Raw genomic sequence first — 20,604 nt, forward strand, 5'->3', positions numbered from 1 at the left:
CCAAATGCAACCAAAAGGAGAGGTGCGCAACTAGATCCCACTAGGAGTCTATGTACTAAATTTCATCTTTCTAGGACATTCCGTTTTTGAGTTATGCGAGATACATACGCACATTAGGGTGGTTCTTATATGAGGTTAAAAAATAAAATTGAATTTTCAACGGGCCACGATGAGAGGATTTGTTTAAGTTGTAGTCCAATGGATCACAAACTACACGTTTAAGCAGCGCTGTTGTCAAGACAATAGCTGCTTTTATCACTCAACTTTGCTGCATCAAGACTCACAGCAACATCATTATTTAGAACATTCTTCCTACCTCTTTTCTCTTTTGCAAGGGGCAAGTTGCACGATAAACTTTGATCTGCATTTAAAGAACAGCTGTAACTTTCAAACAAGTCACATTTATCTTCATTTTTCTCTAAAGGAGTAGATACTTGTTCAAACAGCAGTCTTGTATTTTCTTCCTCACATTGCTTCAAAACTAATACATTTTTTAATGAGCATTGCTTCTTTCTTCAATAATTTTACATCTACTTTACCCATTTTGCCAAAACAGCGATGCCATTATTAGTATTACTCCCCGATGAAAGAAAAGAAAATTCACTAATCCTGTACCTTGAGGCCAGTGTATTAATATATTTCCAAATTAGTAAACTTGAGAATATACTAGTAAATTATAATTTTGGTAAATTGTCTAAAATTGATGTATTTCCCTTCCAGCACTTATTCTCACCTCAGAAATAATGACATTGATAAGGCCGGTCACGGAGATGAGGAATTTTCAATTAATATAGGGCTAATGGATACGTTTTTTCAGGGAAAGTAACTTTTTCTGCGTTGCTACAATCTGCATATGTTAAGCATATGAAAACATGTGCACTTCGTTTTTTACATTAATTAACATTCTGAGTATCAAGCCCACAGAGCTGAGAATTCCCAATAACCACATTTAGTTTTTAAGACAAAATCTATCTTCTTGTTTTTCAACAAAAATTTGACAACTTCTTTATGGCTGGAAATAAACAAGGGGCTTCCTTTGTACCATGGGAAATAGAATGTGATGTCATTACTACCATTTGTTAATGAGAAATGGCATTTTGTTTTTGGGTAACGGAGGTGAAAATTTATTGTGTGATATAATTCCTTATCCCTATAAAACCAATTAAAACACGGTAGAAAAAGTTAAATATACTTAAACAATTAGAATTTGCGACATTTGCGAAATAAACATATACCGTATATACTCGCGTATAAGTCGAGAAATTTTGTCCAAAAAATGAGATCAAAGGAAGGGGAGTCGACTTATACGCGGGTCAAATTTTCCGAAAAAAAATTTCCGATCAACGAGAGCTGGGAAGCTACGAGAAATGCCAATGTGCGGTTATAGGTAGTCGCTGATAAGTTGCTAGTGTGAAAAAGTAAACTTATTCAAAAATAATAACTAAAAAAACCTAAATAATACACATAAGTAAAGATAATTTTATTCCTCTTTATTAAGGATCAAATCAGCAATTAACAAATATCGTGAAACGTATTAAAATATTTATCGTCAACAGTCACGCCATTCAGACTGAGAGTGCGTTCGACGAGCACGACCGGGAGCGACCGGTTAGAACGCCGCAGTTAGTAACTGGTTACTTACCGGTTGACCGGTGAGGTTCGTCGAACGCATCCTTTGATATCATTGACGATTCTGCAGCCGCCGATGTATAGGATGACGCGGTGATGACGGAAGCGGACTTTAATGAACTTTTTTTTGCGTCCGACTCGGAATCCGAGTTTGAAGGCTTTTAGAAATGTTTTCCTATTTAATTCCTATTTTATTTGTAAATAAATGTGTTCATTATTTTGAAATTTCTTTGAAAATAATTCGCGATGTTTTTGGAAAGTATGGGGGTCGACTTATACGCGGGTTTTAGATTTTTCTGGAATTTTTCTCTGAAAAAGGGGGGGTCGACTTATACGCGAGATCGACCTATACGCGAGTATATACGGTACTTTTAATTAAAAACGCTATTAAGCAACATAAATTCACACCAGGTGTGTGACATGCCACGGAGGTGAGAATTCACACATTATGAACCAAAAATATATTAAAATAAAAATCATTATTACAAAGTTGTTGGCAGGTTCAAAAAGATATATTTTTGATGAAATTAAAAAACATTGTGAAATTAATTGTTCCTTAAAGTTCTTTCTGTAAAAGGCATGCGACTGAAAAGTTACTTTTTGAAGAATGACCCATGTATTCTTTTGATTTTATCTGTTGTCTGGAACAAAAAACATTTAATAATAAATTATTGAATAAATAAATTAGCATTATAATTAACCAAATAAATGAATAAAAAACTTAATATAAATTGCTAGAAAGCACAATGATTTATGTATTTAATAGTCCTTAACTACCAGACATGGGCGCCCATATACAAAATTGTAAGGGGGGCTCAGATATTTTAACCATGGTTTAGCAGGATATTTTCCCCATGGAAGCAGATTTCAGGACAGATTAATGTCATTAAAATTCGACATTTTTAATAACTCATTTATTAATGGCTGGAGAAGAAATGTTTTTACATTTCTGCAAAGAAAAAAGTACTAAAAGCAAGGAAATTCTAACTTCTAAGGGGGGACTCGGGCCCCCCTTGACCCCCCCTATATGGGCGCCCTTGCTACCAAAATATTTTGTTTCTCATCTTCACGTACATTTTCCACAAAAGACAATAATGTGGCTTATTTTCTTTTATGACTCTGACAACTTTGTATGCACCACTGATGCCAAGTGATCTATGGTGCCAAATCATTTTCCTGGAACTGTCCAGTGATTTTGATCAGAGGCAGGGCACATTGCCATCCCTGAAAACTCAATCATTGTTTGTGTAGATGAAGTTCATAAATAGCTGAAAGTGGTCTTAAATTAGTTGACATAACCATTTTGGGTCAGTCACAGGTTCAGTTGGACCAGAGAACCAAGTCCATGCCATGTAAAAATAGCTCACACCTTTATGAAGACAATACCAAGTTGCACAGTGCTTTGTTGACAGCTTCTGTTCATGGCTTTGTGGGCTCTGTGTCACACTCAAACTTTTCCATCAGCTCTTATCAACTGAAACCATGACTTCACTCACCAAGCTACAGTTTTCCAGTCATCTAGGTTCCGTCTGATATGGTCACGAGCCCAGGACTAGTATTGCAGGAGATGTGCTGGCTTAGAAGGCACAGGAGTTTGTCTTCTACTGCCGCAGCTCATTAAAGACATTTTGCTACCCTGTTCAAATGGGCATGCTCGTCATTGGTTATTTTATGCAGAATAGCTTGTCTGTTAATCTTGACTATTCCACACACAAATAGCTAATCTTGGTCATTAAGCACAGGGAATCGGCCACTATGTTGTCCATGGTGGGAGTTTACGTACGAAATTAGGTACTTTCAGCACTCTTTTGAGGTTGAGAATCTCAGAATGTTAAATTCCTCAACGAATTCCGAAATGGAATATCCCACACTTCTAAATCCAACTGCCAATCTGGGTTTAAAACCTGTTAACTCCTGTTGTGCAGTCATAATCAGGTTGTAAACCTTCCTTCATGAAACATTCGGTACAGATAAAAACTCAACTAATAAACTGCCCATATATACATTTTGTATGTGATGTTATTAAAATCTGTATATTTCCATATTGCTATTTTATGACTTTTGGCACCTCAGTGTATTTGTGTAGTAATACTCAAGTTGAACTTAACAGTTGGATGCATTTTATACCCTATCTTCTCCATTTTTTAATGAAAAAAACAGGATAAAAAAAAAAAACTCAAAACAAGCAACAAGTTCTCACTTGTTGTAGCGTATCCATTTCAAACTGTAAATCAAGCAAGTTATCTATAACTGGTTCTGCTTTATTTTCTGGTGAAGCTTCATCTTTCTTCTGAACATCAGTTTCTTCCGGGAGAAAGACTGTATTCTGCTGTAAATAAGCAATAATTTAGGCACTAAAAATACTCAGTAATATTCAACACAGTATTGTGGACCAAAATGCAAAAATGTGCTGATGAAAAGCAAAATTACTACAGTTAGCTCTATTTACAAACTTTCAAGGGACCACAAAAAATCGCTTTTAAGTAGAAAGTGTCCTTAAATAGAATGCTTTTTTTTAATTGGAATTTTCTATGTTTGCCTTTGTAATAAATGGTACACACCTGCACACCTCTTTCTTCTACTGAAAATTTTGTCAATTTCTTAAAATATTTTGAAATTAACACAAGGTAAGTATAAACTAACATTGTGTCAGAGCAAGTACTTTTGCACAGCTATACTTTTTAAGAGTTATATATTTACATTTTCATTCCAAAGTAATAATATTGCAATGTGGCGGAGCAATTTGCACCCCAAAAAAATATCAGAACATTAACTAAGAAAGAGTTGTGCCAAATAAAGGAAATTGGGGGATGATAAAAGAAGGTTACAGAATCGCCTTTTAAAAAGTTATTAAGCACTTGAAAGGTTTGACAGAAACATTTAATCAGTATTTTACAATGACCAGCAGAGTAAATATTAACATAAAATGCACAAGTTGTGATCGCAATAACGGTATAACGAATTTCCTTATTTCAAGTTACAGCAGAACCTCTTAATAAGGGACACTACAAGGGCCAAAAATTTTGTCCCTTAAATAGAGGTGTCCTTTTTTTTGAGGTATTTGAGTTGATGTATACAACGTTTTAACTCAGTATAATTTTATAATAAACTTAAACTATTAACACCTAAGATTAAATACTGAAAATATTTTATTGTCGGCTTAGAGGAAAAACTCACTTAGTGCACTTTGATTAATTTCTGAAACTGTGGAAAAAAATGTAATTGGTGAGGAAGTTTTACCAATTGTCGATGAGAAAGCAGGGGTCACTGAAAGAGATGTGAAGGACTTCTTGGCTCGTCACCGAATGGCGTTATCCCTCATCTACATAAGTATAGAGCCTCGTTTGAGATCTATCATAGAAAATTGTTTTGATCCTCGGAATCCTTTAAGAAATTACGTGAATATTTTTTCCCAGAAAACAGGTCAGTCCATATGAGCTTATTCACTGAGCTCACAAGTTGTAGAATGAAGCCAGAAGAACCTATTGATATGTTCTCTGCAAGGTTACGCAACATTTGGGAAAGAATTAAGGCAATTGATCCTGATTTTTCTGAAAAGTATTTATGTTTTCAACTGTTATCGTATCTTCCAGTTAAATTTGAATCAATTAGCAGGAGTATATTAGCTAAAAAGGAAGCTGATTTTAAATTTAAAGAGATTGTCTCTGAATTAATCTGTGGAAGAAAGTCGACTCAAGTTAAGGGAACTGGACTTCCTGCACGATGGCCATGCGTCATCGGTATCAGACACCAGAGCAATGTCCACACCAGTAACCTGCTATAGATGCAAGAAACATGGCCACATTGCAAGAAATAGCAGCACCAACCTGAAGACAGCTTCCAGAGGACGAGGTACCACCAGAGGTTTCCAAAGGAATCATCCCGGGAGAAGAGGAGCTTGGAGGCGTTCTAGATCACCTTCTGCTACTCGATGTGAGTATAGAGCATTTTACATTTCTGAAGCGAACTTTAACAACTTGGACACTAATTCCTCGCGTTTTGTTTTTGATACTGCCGCAAGTCACCATTTTTGTAATGACAAGGACCTGTTCTCTAATTTTTCACCGGTTAATGATCGGAAAATGGCAGTTGCTGTACAATCACATACATTCCCAATTGAAGGAATAGGAGACATAATTGCAAATTTTGGGGGTCGAACCATTAAATTAGTAAATGTATTATATTCTCCAAATTTAAGACACAATCTTTTGTCTGGTCCAAAATTTGACCATGGTGGAGCTACTTTTAAGGGGGGTAAAGGTTTTATCAAAATTTTTGATCAAGGAAAGTTTCTTTTTAAAGCTACTCTTAAAAATGATGTGTACTATGTAAATCCAAAAAAATCTAGTCATTTGCATAAGAATGTTAAAATTGAAAGTAACAATGTTGAAAGTATGGACACGTGGCACCGGAGATTAGCTCATGTAAACACAGAGTACATTAAGCAAACCAGTGATTTACACAGTACCAAAGGCCTTCCTGTATTTAAAGATAAGAGTCTTGATTGTGAACAGTGTAAATTAAGTAAATTTAAGAGAGTATCTTTTAAACCAATTGATAAAATCCGTTCAAATAAACCTTTAGAGTTACTACATTGTGATGTTTGGGGACCAAGTAACATACCTGGAAGAAAGGGGGAAAGATATTTTCTTTCAGTCATTGATGATTTTTCGCGACGACGTTCTTTATATCCTATTGCTGAAAAAAGTCAGGTTCCCGAAATTCTAAAAAACCACATTAATAGGGCAGAAAGATTTATGGAATTAAAAGTCAAAGCAGTGAGAACAGACAATGGGGGTGAATTTGTGAATGACAACCTTGATAGTTTCTTTAAAAAGTTGGGCATCAAACATGAATTGACAAACAGTTATACCCTGAAATGAATGGGGTTGCTGAAGTGTTCAACTGCACGGTTGTAAATGGCGCTCGGGTACTTTTAGTTGAAAGTGGAATGGATCAAAGTTTTTGGCCTGACGCCATGCTCCATTTTGTGTATACATGGAACAAAGTTTGTCACAGTGGACAAAAGAAAACTCCTTTTGAACTTTACGGGGGAGCTATTCCATCAGTCAGACATTTAAAACCATATGGTGTTGTTTCTTATGTAGGAATTCCCAAACAGAAAAGAAGGAAGTTAGATTTAAAGGCCCGTAAGGGTATTTTAATAGGTTATGCTTTTCGTACAAAGGGATATCGTATATGGCTACCTGATGAAAATAGAGTAATAGAAACCATAAATGTAAATTTTAATGAAAAGAAGTTTTTTAAGGATGAGTTCTCCAATTCACGCAGTGGAGCTGTGATGGGCAATTTTGAGTTTACCCCAAGTCAGACTTTTGTAGATGAGGAAGAGAATACAACCCCAGAGCAAAGTACAAATGACGAGAGCCCTATCATAGAAACTGAACAACCTGCTCAAAGTGATATACCATCAGGGGAAAGTGACGACACATCAAGTGATGACAGCTCATATAATTTAAGAGATGCTAGATTTATTCGAAAAGTTTTAAAAAGAAAGGATGGATCATGAAATGACGTATATTTCTTTGAGGAAAACAGTTCAAAAAGACTTAGGTCTCAGCGGGATGTTAAAAGATATTGTATTAAACATGACATTAAATATAAACCAGATTTATTTGATTTTTCTGGAAAGCATCTGTATGAGGGTGTAGTTGGTCAATCACGAGATTCCGAAACTTCAGAATGTTCTGATATATGACTAGATCCTGACATTGTAATTCCTCGTACTTATAAACAAGCTCTAAAGTGAAATCAAAAGGGGGAATGGGAAAAAGCAATGCAGGAGGAAATAATGGTTATGAAAGATAGACAAGTTTGGGATTTGGTGGTTTTGCCAGCTGATGCACAGCCTGTGGGTTGCCGCTGGGTATATAATGCTAAGAAAAATGAAAAGGGTGAAATTGTACGTTTGAAGGCTAGGTTGGTCGCTCAAGGATTTAAACAAATTAAAGGTCAGTCTTATGATGAGACATTTAGCATAGTAGTCAATTTCAGTATTATACGTTTATTCTTTTCATTATTGGTAGTTAACTTAAAATGGCATAATATACAATGTGATATAAAAAGTGCCTATTTATATGCACCCATTAAAGAAAATGTGTACATGACACAGCCACCAGGTTTTCTGGAAAAGGATAAAGAACATTTGGTATGTAAACTAAACAGAGCTATTTACGGTCTTCACCAAAGCAGAAGACAACGGTTTTTTGAAATTGAAAATGTTTTAATATCACTAGGTTTTTCTAAATTACAATAGTGTAACTGTGTTTATGTTTTTGAATCAAATGTTGTATTATTGGTTTATGTTGATGATATTGTATTATTTGGAAAAAGTAATGTTCTTTTACAAAAAGTTATTTCACTACTTAAAAACCATTTTGACTTAAAAATTTTAGGAAACACTAGAAAATTATTAGGAATAGAATTTGAAAACAAAAATGATTGCTTAGTAATGCATCAAAAGAATTATATTCGGGAAATATGTAATAAATTTAAGGAATATAAGTACCCTATTTCATCATTACCTATAAGTAAAGGTGTAATATATTCAAAATCTAATTGTCCCGGTAATGATAAAGATATAAAAGTTATGGAAAGTATCCCGTATAGAAACTTGTTGGGTTGCTTATCTTTCTTAGCTAACAGAATAAGACCCGACATAAGTTATGCGGTAAATATATTTAGTCAATTCCAAAATAACCCAGGTTTTTCTCACTGGGAAGGGCTACTTAAACTTTTGGGATATGTTGCATACACCAAAGATTTACAATTAAAACTGAAGTGTAATAAAATTCAGCTAATTGCTTACTCTGATGCAGATTTTGCTACTAATCGAGATGATAGGACATCAATGGGGGGACAATTAATTTTTCTTGATGAATCGCCTATAGCTTGGCATGCTTTTAAAGAAAAGAGCGTTAGTCTGTCAAATATGGAAGCAGAATTTGTGGCAATGACGGAAGCCGCCAAAGAACTAATATGGTTTCATAGGGTACTAGATCAGTGTAGTGATATTAAAATTATAAAATAAATTAAAATGAAACCTACCTTGTTTGTTGATAATCAAGCTGCAATTGAATTCGTAAAATAAGCTATTGGAGACTACCGTATTAAACATATTGATGTTAAATTGTTTTTTATATGTGATTTAATCTATGAGAATCTTTTTTCTGTAAAATATGTTAGAAGCAAGGACAATAAGTCCGACATATTTACAAAACCTTTGTCGCGGGTTGAAATAGTCAGATTCAATGAAAGTCTTTTTCTACAATATATTTTTTGGAATTTACATCAAACGGGGGGCCAATTGTTATTCATATGTGCATATATATTTTTTGTATACACTTAAAACAAATCTAGTCAGTTTTATTTAAATTTGAGAAAATATTGATTATGTTTATAAATTTTTGAACACATTGTCTCGCAGATTTTTTTATTATTGCAGATTGTGTTGTGTACTGTAAAAAAACTGTATGATGTTTCTGGACTGCCAACTTCTGATTTTGTTTGGACACTGGACTATGGACTCTGGATCATATAATGCATAAGTCATGGACGATGAAAAGAAGAAATGTTTAGCTCTTCTGTGATGAAGAATGTTTAGTTATTGTTCAATTGAATGTTTCTATGTATTTGGATGAATGGGCTTTTGGGTTTAATTTTTTTAAATGAAGTTAAATTTTAAAGTATTAGTAGATTCAAATTAGAATTTTTCTTGATGCAAGGAGCTAGTAAGTCAACGAGAGGGGGGGGGGGCTTTGTTATCTTTTAATAGTATAGTCACCCTATATTATTTTTTATCTCGTTGCTTACTACTTAAAGATTTGTATAAGAATTGAGTGTTTACTTACGGCATTCGGCCGCATGTTATATCAGTAGGCATCCGGTAAACACCATCCATCAAAGTTAAAGTTCGAATACGTACTTCCATATTTTCGCCACTTGGTGGCGCCCTCGTCACGATCTCTCATGAGCGGGAAAGTTGTAGAAAGTTCCAGAAGCTGTTACATCGATCATATTTGGTACACGTGGACCAATGAGCGTTGAGCACGTCGTTTTGAACTTCTGTTCTTAAGGGGGAATCGCCGTTACGTTCGGAGCGATCGGGCAATTGATCTCTGTCCAAGTATGTGATCTGTTAGCCATTGGAGCCATGTGAAGGCTTGTTTACAGCCAGTTCGGGAGATTGTATCAACATGAGCAAGGCAAGGAAGGATAGTAGAATGTTCAGCATACCTCCAAGTTATAAGATGCTTAGTTGAATTTCTCTACGTTGGTAATATAAGTTTTGAATTTCATCTAGTCATTTTTGCTCACTACTTAAAAGTTTTTACTCATGGTTGTAAACATGATTAGTACTAGGCAGCAGACGTAGGGTATGATATAGTGCAAAATTTTTCCTGCTATTTCAGTTAGTGCAATAGTTTAAATACCCAATGGCTCAGTTCATTGTTTATTCTAACAAATGTTTTTAATGTTTTATTTACATAACATTTTTGCCTCAATAAAGGCTTTTGTTGTATTACATAATCGATTCTTTCTTGCAACTTTTGGCACAATTACACTCACAATACGTGAGTATTCTTTTTAACAATGCAACAATGCATACATACACCCATATACACGCACCCACATACATGCGTCTAAACAAACACACACGCGCATTCATACACACATACGCTCGTGATTGCGAAAAACATAATTTGAGTTCAAGATGCCAAAAATTCAAATTAATATACCGTATTTTCGGGAATAAGCGTGGCACCCGGTGTAAGCGCCGCATCGTAATATATTCTCAAAGAAAAAAGTTTTTTAATGTATGCGCCGCACCCGGTGTAAGCGCCAGACGTTCCATAAGCGCTCACTCAGCATTAAACAACTTAAAAGCACAATCAGTAGTAAAGCAAGCTGGATTAAAGGTAAATAAAAAATATTTTTTTATTTCTCGTTAGTATTTTTAATTAACGATAAAGAAATATTTTAAAAAATCCCCATTTTTCACTTTTTGCCTTCGGCATCCCTCGATTGGTCATCACTTTCGATGGTTAATTTATCCGATTTCCACAACAAACGCATCTCGTCAGTGCCAAACTCTGGCATCAAAAGGATTTCTTGACCCCTTCGCTCCGCCGCCATAAGGCTTGCTCGCGCACGTGGATCAGCATTTCTCTCCTCAGTGAAACATGCGCAATCGCTGACTCACCTTCCCTCCCCCTCTTTGCTTTACTTGTCGCCCAAGGCCGAAGGATTTCCTGTCCCTTCGCTCCGACGCGATAAGGCTTGCTCGCGCACGTGGATCAGCATTTCTTTCCTCAGTGAAACACGTGCAATCGCTGACTCACCTTCCCTCCCCCTCTTTGCTTTACTTGTCGCCTAAGGGCGAGGGATTTCCGCGAAATGAAAACAAACGATGTGGTGCCATCTGTTAGCAGCATTTTCCGATTTTTTTAAAACTTGGGAAAAAAAACACTGTATCCGCCGCACCCGTTATATGCGCCGCACCGGCAATTTTTTAAATTTTTTTCTTGTATGCGCTGCGGCGCTTATTCCCGAAAATACGGTATATATATATATATATATATATATATATATATATATATATATATATATATATATATATATATATATATATATATATATATATTCACACAAACAGTCAAAAAGCAAATGAAAAAAGCGAGAACATCAAAATGGAAAATGAAAAAGGTGAACCCAGGACCAACACTTTATCAAGGGGGGGGGGGCGGATTGGTCCTAAAGTTCACAAGGCCCTTTCTGTCTAGCAAGAGGGAAGGTCCCAATAAATGTTGGTCCTGGGTTCACCTTTTTCATTTGCTTTTTTCATTTGTATTTTGACTGTTTGTGTGAATATGTTTGTACTGTTTTTGTTTCTAGCAGCTTTGCGCTGGCATTACGGTACACTTTTGTATTTATTCTTTCAGTTTTTTGATGTCGTTGATTTTTCAATTTCTTTGAATTTCTATTTTAAATTTGTCTTAAATTGTATCTCTTGTTTTATATATGTATATATATATATATATATATATATATATATATATATATATATATATTGATATGATGTATTTATTTTAATAAGCTTATTAATTTTAATTATTATTTCTTTGTTTTGAAAACTGTTAAAGATTTTTTATATTTTTTTTGAAATGGAAAAAAGTGTATTAGCTGCTTTGTTTAAAAGGTGCTGTTATTTTATTTGTTCTTTTTTTTTTTTTTAACGCATCTAATTTTTTAGATGAGTGAGTAATATTTTATTCCTAGAAATTAGCTTAAATATTGGAAAAATATGTTTGAAACAATTTGCGATTTTAGCTATTTTTTAGAATATTGATCAGGTACTAGAAAGTGGTATGGGTATACGGGAAAGTAGGCTCGTCTAGTTCTAGACAGAACTTCTTGTCTTTTCTAAGGGATTTTACCATTTGGACATTGAAAATTATGTATTTAATATTATTTTTAATCCTCCTTATTTGTCTGATTGTGTAGTTGAGGACTTTTAGATTTCTAATTTTGCTGATCTCATTCAACGCAAAAATTTTAAGTCATATTAATTCAAGAGACTCATAAAAATTATAAATGAAACAATTTGCGATTTTAGCTATTTTTGAGAAACATTGATCAGGTACTAGAAAGTAGTATCGGTATACGGGAAAGTAGGCTCGTATAGTTCTAGACGGAACTTCTTGTTTAAAATTTCGATAATGGTTAAAAATAATTAAATATTTCATTTATTATTTTACATACGAAGTTTTTCAAGGAAAACTATTTTGTATTTCCACAAGGGAGTAATTAACAACTTGTTGCATTTTTTTTTATCCGGTGGCTCTGCTCCCTGCTCGCTGACGCATACCAACCTCCGAAGATTGCTTCGCAACCTTATTTAATTCGCGAAGATTTAAATCGTCTGTCAGAAAGAATCAGATTGAAAAATACGTTGCGAGTTCCGTTTCGAACAAAGTTAAAATTCTCCTTTCCCTACCATAGAAAATAGAGTTTAAGTGAAGAGCTAATTTTTTGAACGCAATCCCACTCCTATCCGAAAATATAAAAATAATTTGTTAGAACTATGCAATATGCTAATGAGATATTTGAAAAAAAAAAAAAAAAAAATCGCTCTGAAGAGCATTTTTCCTCGTTCCAAACTAACTTGAATCAACTTGCACAGCTATACGTGCTGGTGCTAAAGAAGCTTCTGAGCATTACCAAACGGCAGTTTTGTACATTTGAAAAACTGCTTTTAAGTTCGTGGTCTGAAGAATACATTTTGCTCTTTAGCTCCGGACTGAGCATAAGACTTTTTGCTTAAATAGAAACCCTTATACCTGCTGTTCTAATTTATTGATAAAATTGTTACTGCATCAAATAAGATGCAGAAAAAATCTTTTTGGAACAACATGAAATATTAAGGGATGTGAGAAATCTTTCATCCCTTTAAAGGCAATTTATGTGAAATTTCAGTTTAAAAAAAATTACAAAAAAAAAAAAAAACCTAATTAGAAAATTTAAAGGAAGCAACCTCAGGTTAAAATCCTTGGGGCTGGAAGTAATTTTGTACAAAATTTTAAGGCTGTAGGTGCTCTGAGGTCTCCTGGACACAAGCCCGCCACAGGCATCTTTTCACAATTTCTTTGACGTTACTCTTTTTTTACATGTATCGAGATGCGAATTTAAAATTACCACTTCAAATGAAAACAATAAAACAGAAATGTTTTCAATTATTTATTTTTAAGTATTTATATTATACTACAGTAAAACCTGTAAAGTTGACCACCTTTGTAAGTTGACCACCTGTCTAAGTTGACCGCTTTTGTCAGGAACGGAATAAGTCCTATCTTATATAATGAAGGAAAACCTCTGTAACTTGACCACCTCTCCAACTTGACCACCTGTCTATCTTGACCACTAATATACACCTCTTTGGTTTGGAGTATTGTAAAAAACCCTTTGTAAGTTGACCACTAGGCAAAAGCATTAGATTGTACTAAAAGTTCCTTCAGTCGTGCCTCAAATAAGTAACCAGGCATTTTAGAAAAACGTATAAATATTTGTTTCCATCGAAAAACATTGAGCTCATGTTAAGTTCTAGAAAAATCGCCAAAATTCAATAAGGAGGTATTTTGTTGAAGAGCAGATTACCATGGTTAAAAATGTACAAGAAAATATCAAATGAAGAATTTGAGTCACTTTTGACTTGTTATGAATCTTTAGGAATTGTTAATATCAAGTAAGTAGTTTTTCATAAGCAATGAGGCATTTTTTTTGATCAATCCACAGAAATTTTAAATTTGTATGATACTTTACGCGTCATTCTGGTAAATAATCTCTAAAAATATTTAAGCAACATTTTTTCTTATTGTTTTAGAGTAATGTTAAGCAATGACAGTGAGTTTAAAGTATTCCAATTAGTTAAAAAATGAATGCATAGGACAAGAAACAACAACAAAAAAAAAGTTTTCATAACTACCCTCTATAAGTTGACCACCTGTCTAAGTTGACCACCAAAGTACTGCACCGCAAGTGGTCAAAGGTACAAATATAGTACACAGGTTTCACTGTACTATAAAAAAATTTGTAAGAAAAATAACAGTATCCAACAATATGTCACAATAACGTGTGAAATAATTTCAACTCCGATGAAAAATTTAGTGGGCTATTTGTTCTTGTTTATCATGTGAAATTGAATATTGCTACTACTTAGTATATAGACTTTAATCCGACAACTTACAATAGCTCGAATCGAACAGATTGTCTTATTTAAACATTATCTCGAAAATTTTATATTCAACACATTTTAAATTGTCGCAATCTGTATGGTTAATGATTAACTATTAAAAGAGTTAATTTTTATAAAGGACACACATTCCCCACCTCTGGCATTTAGTATACATCTGGAAAACATTTTTTAGAAAAACAGATACCTAATGTGCTTGATGTCAAAACTCTTTCTACTAACCTTTTTTAAAAAACACAAATCTTAAACATATTAACATTACATGTTTTCAGTGAGTTTCTTTTCAGGTTATTTCCACATTTACAGTACAACCTTATTTATCTGGACTAACTTGGACCGAAGGCAATTAGAATAAACAGAAATCCGGATAGTACGGATAATAAGCAGTAATTAATTCGCAAATAAGAAGACTTATCTTTTATTAGCAGCGAAAAATGATCTTTTACAGCAAAACTACATAGGATTGTTACTCGCAAATACTTGGTCATTTATAGTTCAGCTCAGGGCTTGATTACTGAATAGGCCAACTAGGCCTTGGCCTCGGGCCCCCGCTCTTTAGGGGCCCCCCAAATGGCTAAAACTGCTTTATCTAACAAAAAAAAACGGTAATGTTTGATTACAAGGGCCCCTGAAAAAGGGTTTGGCCTAAGGCCCCTCGACGTCTTAATCGGGCCCTGGTTCAGCTGCAGTAATATCAGACTGAAATTCCAAATACGTCACGTAATTCATTAGATGACTATAATTTATTGTACGACTTATTTATAGCAGTTGTGTAATTAATCAAAATAAGCGAATATCTGGCACATTCATAGTTTCGTTCTTACTGCAATTAATTTAGAATTATCCTTTTAGTGAATATATTTTTTAACTCTACAAATTTGATCCGGATAAACCGTGCAAGCTTTCTGCCTGCGCTTGCACTGTTTTTTTTTTTTGACTTCTAATAATTTCTTTCTTTTTTTTTACAAAAATTAATTTGAGCATTTACTTTGTCAGTTTAGTGCCCCTAAAATCTGGCGCTCGGGGCACAAGCCCCATCTGCCCCCCTCTAGTTACGTCCCTGGGGGGGGGGGAACATTACTGCAATTTTTGGGCAACAAAGAAGGTCTGGAGAGAAATTTTTGAAATATTAGCCCCCCACCAACTTTTGGTCACTTAAAGAAGGGTGAGGATGAATTAAAATGGAGAGAGCAAGTCCATCATTGGCTTAGAAAAAGCTTTCCCTAAGACCCCAAGTCACATGACTCAACAACGACAAATGGTTGGCATGTTTTGCGTGAAACAAGCGAAAGAAACCTGATTTCTTCCAATGCTTTGCTTTCAAATCTATCATGTGACTTGGGATCTTGGCTTCACAAATGAAAGTCATAATCCTCCCTCCATTTCATCTCATCTCTTTTCAATGGTCATAACCTCCAATCTGGATCCATGCCCGAGGTACATGCTGTATCTGCACCAATATAGCACTATGAATACTTATTTAAATGAGAGTAACATTAAAGTGATGATTCAAGTGAAAATGCTATAACTAGAAAAAGTTACCAACACAAAGTTAAATGTCTTATTATGTTAATAAGGGAAACTATAAACATTTGGAGCTACCACTACTTGAAATATAGAATTAAATGAGGTTACACATGCTACTTACGGAATATAAAAGCTCATGATTCACACCACTGTTATTACTATAACCATTTTCCACAACTGTTGCACTGTTGGAAGGTGTAGGCATACTGCATCCATTAGAAATAGGCTGCAGGAAAAAAAGCATAAAATTCATAATGTTGCACATAACAAATAATACATATATCTATCAATACCTATAGACATAAATTCACAATTAAGTTCATCTATAACGAATAAAATTTTGAAGAATGGGAAGAAAACTTGAAAGTTCAAATTTTTAGTTAATTGGCAGTGGTGGTAGACATTTTTATTTGTTTTTATTTAAGTAGTCACTTTTTCATCATTAGTAACCATTTTACTCAGAACTTATTTCTGAGAATCTGATTTTCTATGAAAACAAAAACAGAAAGGTAATACTACTAAAAGGGAACTTGTGTAAGCAAATACAGTGAAATTCATATAACTTGACAAGCTGATGACTTGACCACCCCAGAAAAGTGCATTTATTTTTCCGATGGTTGGTTCAATGCAAACTTCAACGGCGAAAAGCTTTCTAACTTGACAGATATTTGCAGAAAACCCTATAGGATGACATCCATTTGCTATTCTACTAGATTTTTTGCTACCGTCTTTTACCTTGAACATTTTTAAAAATTTTAAGCCTACGCTACTTGGTCAGTCACTCAATTTTATTCAGGAAAGAGCTCTTTTACAGAACTAACGCTGATATCCATGGGAGTCAGTCACTAGTAGTAACCACTGCAGTCTGAAAAATTCCCTGAAGTTAGTGATTGCTGTACATTCTGTTGCTACAACACATCAGCCTACATTTCGAAGAAACTTCTTAGTCTTCTCAGAGAAGCTACAGAAAGTCAAAGATTGAGAAAACTGCAACTGGAAATAAACCTGAAGGGTTAAAACAAATAACAAGCTCCAGTGTTTCAGAATGCTGCTATCAAATGCTTCTTAATGATAAAACAATATAAGTCTATCCAAAGCAGGGTTGCTAAAAGCTTAGTGCTTCGCCTAATGAGGATTAATATCAAGTCCCACTGAATGCGTTAAGGTCAGCCTAGCCTTTGAACTTATTTGTGCTCTGAAGAAGCCTGAGATACGTTAGAACAAAAAGTTCGCTTTAAACTAATAGATGGCCAACCGCCCATCAGTCTGGGAATTGATTCTCTTATTAATACCGTCTATGAAATTACAGTTGTTCTAAAATATATTCTGCTCAATAAATTACGTTTTTATACCTCCCAAAGTACTTGATCAATCAATTAGGTTTTATACAACACAAATAAAAAACTTAATCAATCAATAAAACATGAGCAAAAGTTTTTTTTTCACTGCAGAGAACTGTACCCTACAAGCCTTAAGCAATAGCTCAAATTGCTCCGCACCATTTGTAAGTATCATTCAAAAAATAAAAAAAATTGAAAATAAATTTTCCATAGAGCAAAAATTAAATGTTTTACCTTTTCCTCAAAATTATCTTTGCTACATGATGATTCACTGTCATCCTTCTGTGTTTCAATTGCCTTTTCAATTTCTTTCTTTTTAATTTCGAGAGCAGCAAGAAATAAATCTCGAAGAGTAACCACAACTTGTGAAGCCTTGCATGGAAATTTTTAGAATGTATTAGAATTTAATGATGATATGAAATACAGTATTCAGTTGCTTTAAAAATACATTAATACTTAATTGTTAAAACGAAAATTGTTCATAAAAGAAATGAGTTTGAGACAATACTTAATGAAGTTCACATAGAATTCAGAGATTACAGAGAAGCACTGTTTATACATTTCTCTTTTATACGTTTTTTAAATTGGTCTTGCAAAGTCTAATACAAATTAACCTGTACCTATTGTATGTTTTTTTCATTCAGTCTCTTCAAAAAGTATAAACGGTGCTTCACTGTATTTGCTAAAATTGTTGACATCTTTGTGGTTTGTTACAAGCCACCACGAATAAGTCGGCAAACTTTCTTTTTTGAAGTAAAACATTCATTTTTCCTGAAAAACGATAAGAAAGATCACATATGCTTTATAATGCTTTAAACGCTCGTTTTGCTTATCAAAAAAGACAGATTTCATTCCAAATAGCATTTGGGTCATTCCATGTCAGTTCAACCACACCCCAACACCCACCATCTCAGATTTCAATGAAACTTTGTATACTTCTATGTTTCATAGTCCTATGTAACCTCCTAAAGTATTTCTTCTCTATTTAAAATTGTTTTTATTTTATGACCCTTCAAAGTTTTGAGATTTTGCGTTAGTTGTCATTCACAGTTCTCTCAGAATGAACTGCAGCTGTTTGCAAAAAAAAATTATTTCTCAAAAACTAAAGATAAAAAGTTTTTGAAAATTTTCACATTATACATTAAGACTTCAAGCATTTTAGAAAAAAATATATCAAAGATCTGAATTTATATTCAGCAATTGAAAAAAATTAACAAACTGAAAATTTTAAAATTTTTTCAATAAAAAAATGATTTTCAAAATTTTAATTTTTTGGCATGAGGGTCTAAATTAAAATAATTTATATATTTTTTTAAATGATCAGTAACATGTGTGCTAACATATAAAATGAGAATCTTTAGGGGACTTTGAGGGATTCTGCTCCCTTATCCCCCTTATTTTGATAAAAGAAAAAAAAATGGATCACAATCTTACAAACTTAGCTAATTACTAATAGCATCAAAAAAAATTTGAATAATGACATACATTGGTGTTTGAACCCAAATTTAAACATTTTAATACTCAAGATTTTTTTGAATTGAAAGTAGTTAATTAAATAAATTAATAATAAACAATAAAAACAGGTTATCGCGAAATTCGAAATTTTCCTACAACAATTTATGCATACTAAAAATTATTGTTTAGTATGCATTAAGACAACATAGAAATTAAAAGAGAAATCATCTAATTCTAATTTATAACTAGGCAATTAATACAAAGTATCACAAATCCTATAAATACCAGCTCATAGTTCTTAAATTCCTTCTACCTTATGTCTGTTTTCCTACTAAGAAGATTAGAAAATATGTATGTCATTCTAATTATTGTGTTGTGTGTAATCAGATCTAGACCAAATACAAGTAAAAATTTGATATCTGTCCAGTAATGATTTCTCTAACCAACTGGGCAAAGAACAGACTAAAAGACAAATTCGAAGCTAGACACTTCTAGTTCGCAGAGCTTTTAACTTGTTTCATTAATCTAATGCAATATCAAACTGAAACATGGATTTGTTTTCCGCTTATCAAACAGATTAGCCCAGAAAAGTTCAATTTCCCGTGCCCCCTCCAAAAGATTTTTCTGTATCCGCCCCTGAATTGCGGTATGTTGTTTAAAGCCACTTTTTATTTTATACAAATGATTTATAAACATTCTACTCAAAATATTCCTGTTTAAATACAGTGAAACTTCAGTAAGTGAACACACTGATAACCCCTGTAACTGGACATTTATTTTTCTTAGGGTTGGCCCAATGCCAAATTCAATGACTGAAAATCTATCTAGCTTGACACACATTTGCGAGAACCCCCTATCAGTCCACACCCAATTGCTATTCTAGTTCAATTTTTGCTACCAACAATCTTTCATATTAACTTTTTCTCAGAGTTTTAGGAAATCTCTTTTAGAGAATTCTATCTTTTATCCAGGGGAGTAAGCAACCACTCTGTGCTGTTAGTGCAATTCTAAAAGGATAGGATAAAATATTCCAAACTGTAGAGAAAGAAGGCACAATTATACCTGTATTCTAAATAAGTGTGAGCAGGACTTTTTATCTTTAACAGACATGACTAACAAGAAGCTTTTATCTCTTTTCAACAATTATGTATTTATGCTTCACAATATATTCAAATATATTATTCATTTTACTATATACTTTTCAAAGAAAGAAAACGAAAAGAATAGAAAATTCCTTTACTGGAATTAGTTTTCATAATGTGAATATTAAGCATCAGTAAGTAAGTTGTACACACAGAAACTCTTTAGGAATTAAAATTTTAGAACCCCAGTAAGTTGACGTCCACTTAAGTCGAAATTTTTTCATGTTTCCTTGGTTTGTTGAGTTATGGAGGTTCCGTTGTAGTTTGAATTAGCACATTTTATATTAATTTCTTTTCTCTATTCTATTTATGGCACTTAATTGCATTGCACTAGTGTACACTCCCAAAAGCAGTTGAGGAAAAGATGCAAGTTATGTTGGGGGGGGGGGGGGGAAATCCGGACAAATATTGTTTTTTTCCCTTGCAAATACTAATTTAGTTTCTTATTCTCATTAAAAAATATACAAAAATCCATTGAATATGAGAGATGCAATTTATTTCCTCATTTGCTATGAAGGGAGGGGGGAAGGTAATTTACTTTATTTAGAACATATTATTACTAAGCAATCAAGCTATTAACTTTTAAGGGGTGTTAACTATTTTCAAGAAACGAAAAGGATGAATTTGTTGCTGTACAGCAGTAACACTAAAATGAAAAACAGTTCCACTATACTTAAAATACACCGCCAGCTCAGTTATTCCATCTGAGGACTGCAGTTTCGTGCTTTTTAGCACTCATATA

The 20,604-nt window shown here is 33.7% G+C and overlaps 1 protein-coding gene across 1 annotated transcript in view; it reads right to left on the bottom strand.

The window, feature by feature from the left end:
- Window positions 1-20,604, bottom strand: part of LOC129221408 (protein disabled-like) — a 58,158-nt gene that overhangs the window by 16,723 nt on the left and 20,831 nt on the right. Inside the window, exons 5-7 of the mRNA XM_054855893.1 lie at window positions 17,500-17,637; window positions 16,047-16,151; window positions 3,830-3,955 (exon numbers count right to left, since the gene is read on the bottom strand). Coding sequence (XP_054711868.1) covers window positions 3,830-3,955; window positions 16,047-16,151; window positions 17,500-17,637 — 369 coding nt within the window. The remainder of the gene's footprint in view (window positions 1-3,829; window positions 3,956-16,046; window positions 16,152-17,499; window positions 17,638-20,604) is intronic.

This window comes from Uloborus diversus, chromosome 1, assembly GCF_026930045.1.
Source record: "Uloborus diversus isolate 005 chromosome 1, Udiv.v.3.1, whole genome shotgun sequence".
NCBI lineage: Eukaryota > Metazoa > Arthropoda > Arachnida > Araneae > Uloboridae > Uloborus > Uloborus diversus.